The sequence below is a fragment of the Lepidochelys kempii genome, chromosome 3 (assembly GCF_965140265.1).
Source record: "Lepidochelys kempii isolate rLepKem1 chromosome 3, rLepKem1.hap2, whole genome shotgun sequence".
Lineage (NCBI taxonomy): Eukaryota > Metazoa > Chordata > Testudines > Cheloniidae > Lepidochelys > Lepidochelys kempii.
The window spans coordinates 211,109,413-211,115,412 of NC_133258.1; the positions used below are offsets into that span (position 1 = coordinate 211,109,413).

Genomic DNA, 6,000 nt, shown 5'->3' on the forward strand with positions numbered 1-6,000 from the left:
GACTTCATCACACAGGGCCTTGACTGTCACTCCAAAGGTGGCTGGATGCTGCCCCATCATACAATCTCTGGGGAGTATGCCTGCACTGCAAGCGAAGGTGTGATTGCACCATGGATGGGCGTGCCTTTTCTAGCTTTACTCTAGTGAGCATGAATAATAAGGGTAGTGTTGATATGGTAGCATGGGCTAGCTGCCTGAGTCCCTGGCAAGCTCGTACTGGGGCAGCTAGCCCATGCTGAAGCTCATGCCACCACACGCACCCTGCTATAGCTAGATTAAAGCTAGCTCAGGTTTGGCCAGCCATGCTACTGTCCCACTTTCACCTGCAGTGGAGATGTACCTTTGATGCCAAGCTGTTATCTTGACCAGCTTGTCGGGAGCTCTGTCCTCCAGTAGGAAAAGACTTGCAACAGCACCAGGGTAGCCCTTTCCAAGGCAACTTATTTTATTGCCACCTGACTGGCTGCTTTTCTTCTCGCTTTGCAGACACCTTTGCCAGCAAAGTGGCGGCTACGCAGGATCAATATGCCGACGCCTCGATTGGGAACGTCACCGGGAGCAATGCTGTGAATGTTTTCCTAGGGATTGGTGTGGCCTGGTCCATCGCTGCCATCTACCACGCAGCAAACGGGGAAGTGTTCTACGTCTCCCCTGGCACCTTGGCTTTCTCCGTCACCCTCTTCACCATTTTTGCTTTTATCAGTGTGGGCGTGCTGCTTTACCGGCGGAGACCAGAGATTGGAGGTGAGCTAGGCGGGCCGCGGACTGCCAAGCTTCTGACATCATCCCTCTTTGTGCTCCTTTGGCTCTTGTACATATTATTCTCATCTCTGGAAGCCTACTGCCACATAAAGGGCTTCTAAAGGAACAATCAGAGATAGTAAATACATCACTAGAGATCTATATGTATCTATATAGAAAGCTATATAGGTATAGCTAGAGATACAACATTGTGTATAACGAACAGAGGAAAAAGAAAAGACATTTGCCATGTTCATTTACCTGCTGATGGAATGCAGCTTGAGCATTCTTTGTACTAGGCAGGAGTAAGAATTCAGCAAGATTCTTAACCAGGGGTTGCAGCATATTAAAGGAGTCACAGATGCAGGGCCATCTTTGCAACTCTACCTACAAGAGTGAATGATATTGACTTTATTGTTCCGCCCACCCAGCCCCCTGGGGAGGATTGATCTGAAATGTAATTTGGGCTTTTCAGTAATGCAAGGGCCAGAATAGCTGTTAAGAAGCCAAGTGGTGGAGGGAAGGCGAGGAATAGGGGACTTCATGACTTTCTTACAAAAGTCTATTTGCCTTCATATATTGAGGACATGCAGATCTGTCTCCACTGAATGAAAACAAGAGTCTGGACTGAAGAAGGAAGTCCAGGGGTTCAAGAGCTTTCTACCAATAGGATGGAAACCCCACTGCTGTTCTTGCTTGGATGCCCCATTTATTATTCAGTTGTTGACATGTTGAGAGTCACAAGAACAGTGCAAGCCATTTCCTTAATTTTTGGCTGTATTATGATCAGCATGCCCTCTCCCCATACCCTGCAAACAAAATCAGCGAGCCCGCCCACCCCACGCCCCCGCTGTGCCTTGCAGGCACCTGTCCAAACCCTTTGTCTCAAGTCCCTGTTTTAGTTCTGACAAAATCTTGTGGGCTTTACTTTCGTTACCGTCTATTTCCTGCCCAGTCCCTAGTGCATTGCTCCTGTCTCATATTCCTGATGGGGAATGCTGTTGTGGTACTTGTAACACTTTGCATGAATGAAGTAACCCATATCTGTATATAGCATTGTATAGCAATAGTCCATTCAGCAGTGTGGATCAGATGCTGAAGAAGAGAGTGAGTTTTCTTTTCACCCAGGTTTGGTTTTTGTTTTGGTTTGGTATTTTTTCTTAATGGGATAACAGGAAGTGGCTAACCCTTTAGCACTCTACACAGGGGTTTTTAAGGAGCAATAACAAAGAACTGTGCAGCTATAAATGCTAAAGAGAAGAATCTGTGCAAAATGCATCATAAAGTCTTAGAGTGAAATCCTGACTCCATTAAGTCAATGGCAAAATTCCCATTGACTTCAGTGGGGCAGGAATTTACCCATATGGGGTGATCCAGAGCGCACTGAAGTCAATGCAAATACTTCCATTGACTTCAGTAGGTTCTGCATCAGGTCCATAAAGATTAACATACTATTTTAAGGGTCAGAGCCTGCCACCCTTGCTCATGGAGCATAGAACTTTGTCCCGTGACTAGTCGCTTTGAACACAAAGGGGTTAAGTACTAGTCAGCCTGGGCATGAGTGGCAGCACCAGCCCCTGAATAAGCAAACCATGCCTGGGTTTTTTTGTAAGCATCAGTTTTTCCCAGTGTGGCTATTTTCCATCTTCTGTGGCTGCAACAGATGTCAGATATCATTGGTGTTTGTGAGCGGCAGCTGTAGAACCCCCGGGCGCCATTTCTGTTCTCCTGCTCACCGTCTCTGAGGGTTAGTTACATCCCTGTGTGTGGACATTAAGCAGAAGCAATCGGCAGGACTTTACAACTGCATTTCAACTAGGGCTACTTGAGGACCGAAGAAGTCAATGGTGGGGTTGGAGGAATGTAACGTCTCCAAGATCTCCAATGGTCAAAGTGTTCTCACCAGATACAGGGTGAATCTTGCGTTGTCCAGCAGTGATTGCATTTAACACTAGGAATTATTGTGGTCGTTATTTATTATCTGTTGTGCACCACAACAATATGCTCGACTCTGTACAATGCACAGGTGGCAAGACTGTCCCCACCCTGGAGACATTGTCATGTCAAAGACAGACATTGTCAGAGGTCCTAGAGGAAGGAGCTACCCTAGCTGATCTGGTTTTCCCTTCATTTTCATCCATTGTATGACCCTTTAATTTTCCATTTTTGTTCCCCAAAGAAGCAATGGCTCTGCAGGAGGGATTGGAACCAGGAGAGGGTGGGGCCTGACACATTGGGATTGAGGGGTCATTCTATGCACACTTGACATCAGGGAAGGAGCTGTAAGAAGAGATTGGAGGGGGAGCCATGGCTGGTATCACTCACAGAGCAAAGGGGTCAGCAGGGGCATAAGGGGGGCTGGAGGTAGGTGGGATCCCAGAATGAGGCCAGGACTGAGTTCAGCAGGGCCTTGAAGCTAAGGACAGGAAGGTTTGAACTCATGATGATGGGCAAGAAGCGCTGCATGGAGGACAAGGCGGAGGATCTGGTTGTGACACTGGTGGGGCAATATGGGTAGCAGAGAGGAGCAGGTTGCAGGATTCAGTGGGGCCATGGGCACAGGAAGAAGGGGTGAGATGTTGAGAAGCTGTGGCTGTCAGCCTGAGTCATGTATTGAGTTTGAACCTGAGGCCCTGAGCCAGCAAAGGGGTCTGCCCACATGGACTCTTGACCCACAGGCTGCAATCTGGGGCGTGGTCACTTAGCAGGAGATTCTGCCCTGCCCTTCCATGAGTTGCACCGTGATGGAGCTGGGCAGTCTCAGGACCTTTCTCCCTCGCTTGGGGTGCCTGAGTCCAGGCCCCGCAGAATTGCTGTCCCTTCACGCAGAGAAGCACAGGAGCACCCCCTCCCCCAGGAGGGCTCAGTGCCCCAAAGGGAGCAGGAAAGAGGCAGGTAATGGCTCTGCCCCCTACCCCTGCATGCACCAGGCAGCAGAGTTGTCCGGTGTAGCAATGGACTTGCTACCTCGGTGTGCCTGGGAGAATAGATGCTCCTGGGAGGCAGAGCAGGTCTGCAGGACCCACTTCCTGGGCACTGTGTTTTCCGAAAGCCCTTGTTCCCCAAAGCCCATACCTCCCGGCCCACTTCCACCCCTGACGTTATCATCCCTCAGTATAGAAGTGCCTGGGCAGGGTCAGTCCCAGCCCTTGTGACTGAGTGCACCACATAGCTATGTTCAAGAGCAGGGAAGCATTTCTGCACAGAGCAGATGACAATTTCACGGCTGACGTTCCCACTCTCTGAGAGCCCAATCCTGCTGCATGAGTCACCCCATGGATTTCAGTGGGCCAAGCTGTGTAGCAAGAGGCGACAAGGCATAAGGAAGTGTGGCAGTATTGGTCCCTAAAGGACTGTTTTACCAAGACAAATGAGAAGCAAGAAGAAGTTTGGGGTGACAGCACCATGGTCTTAGCAGCCTTTGTACCTCCCATTTGATTCCCCTAAACTCAACATAGTAAAGATACTTTGACATGTTCACATTTAAAAACCATGGAAAATAGAAGCACAAGCCAGTGGCTTATAAATAACTGGCTCAAACCCTCAGCTGGTGTGAATTAGCTTCTCTCCATTGACCCCAAGGGAGTGATGTCAATTCACATCTGAGGAGAAGCTTTCCTTGTATAATATGAATGAAATATCTAAAAGAGGAATTGCAGAGATACTACTTTGCATTAGCATTACTAGCTTTTTTTTTTTTTTTCCTTTTCCACTCTTTCCCACTCCCTAAATCACAGCCAGCATGTCCTTCGGTAGCATCTTCAGATCCAGCATAAGGGCATGTCTGACATTGGTGTACCCAGTGGGCCGGGGAAGGGGGGAGATTTTGCACTCATTCTGAACAAGCTGTTGAAGGGTTTAATTATCTTGTTGTGTGTTTTCACCTAGGAATAAACTGATTTTTTTTCTTGTAAACTCATTTTTCACTTTAAATGAGAGTGGGTTTTTTTTCTTTTAATTTTTATTCTTGGGGCGGGGGGTAGGGAAGGGAATTAGAGCCTGATTCTTGTTGTTCAGGATTATGATTGCCTTTGTGTACAATGATTTCATTTCATTTGTTTGGGTTCATTAATTTTTATTTGTGTGTATTGTCCACAGTCATAGGCAGCAAGTACACTGATTGTGATGATCCTTATCAATCATGCACAGCCACACAGAAAAATAAAGTTTCTAATTGTTTCTGATGTACACAGTAGTGTGGCTGCATATTCTCTATGGGACATCTCTCCTCTCATTGTCTCTCCTCATTCTTTGTATTTATTGGTTTGCTTCATGTGTATCTTTCATTGACTAGAAAGAACCAGTGAACACCTAAGAAGAGTCAGTTGCAAATGTCAGCTGTTGTAGCCACAGAGGCAAACACTATTCTGAACTTAATGCAGCATCTGCTCAAAGATGTAGCCATGCTTTTCCATGCCATGCCCCATTTCATCTCTTGTTTCCCATCTTCCTTTCCCATGGCTGCAGCATGCGGCCAGTTCAGTGTGCTATCACCCCTATGCATTTGGAAATCTATTCTCTGATGACATGCACGGGATTTAGGTAACTCCCAGTAGAGACCATCAGAGTTATGCATGGAAATCTCCCGAGCATTAAGAGACCATTAGACTCTTTAAGGTTACATACTGCCCTTTATCTGTGCTAGGCCTACCATCAATGGGGTTGCATATATGCCTCAAGGGCAATATATGGCCCTTAGGATATGGCTGCACATAAACTGCTGCAGCTGACCACCGCCACTGTGGTGCTTCAATGAAGACGATATCAAGGCCAACAGGAGAGCTTCACCTGTCCACGTAGGTACTCCACCTTCCCAAGAGGTGGCAGCTAGGTCGATGGGAGACTTTGGCTATCTACAGCAGGGGTTAGATCAGACTAACTGCAGCACTCGGGTGTGGATTTTTTTTTCACACTCCTGTGCAACACAGTGATACTGACCTAATTTCCTAATGTAGACCAGCCCTTAGTATTGCCATCTTTCATTTACGCAGGCCCTATTCCTGCTCTCATGTAGGTTAGTGCTGGGAGCAGGATTAGGGCCCCAGTTAACAAGCAGTAATGCAGCAGTTAAGTTACTAAAGATCATGTTCTCCGCTCTGGTGTCAGTTTCTACATACACATGTTTGTGCACAGAATGAGTTTGACCTACAAAAACGGGTGTAACCCCTGCCCTGCCTTGTGCATGTAAACAACCTGCTGCATTCTTGTGACCTGCTGTGGGCTGGCACGTGTCCAACCTGTGCCTGTTAACTTGCGCTC

The 6,000-nt window shown here is 47.4% G+C and overlaps 1 protein-coding gene across 5 annotated transcripts in view; it reads left to right on the plus strand.

The window, feature by feature from the left end:
* SLC8A1 (solute carrier family 8 member A1) overlaps positions 1-4,936 on the plus strand; it is a 336,414-nt gene extending 331,478 nt beyond the window's left edge. For all 5 annotated transcript variants that reach the window (XM_073339984.1, XM_073339983.1, XM_073339986.1 and 2 more), the window contains one exon: positions 487-4,936. In XM_073339984.1, coding sequence (XP_073196085.1) covers positions 487-863 — 377 coding nt within the window. In that variant the 3' untranslated portion in view covers positions 864-4,936. The remainder of the gene's footprint in view (positions 1-486) is intronic.
* The last annotated feature ends 1,064 nt before the right edge of the window (positions 4,937-6,000 follow it).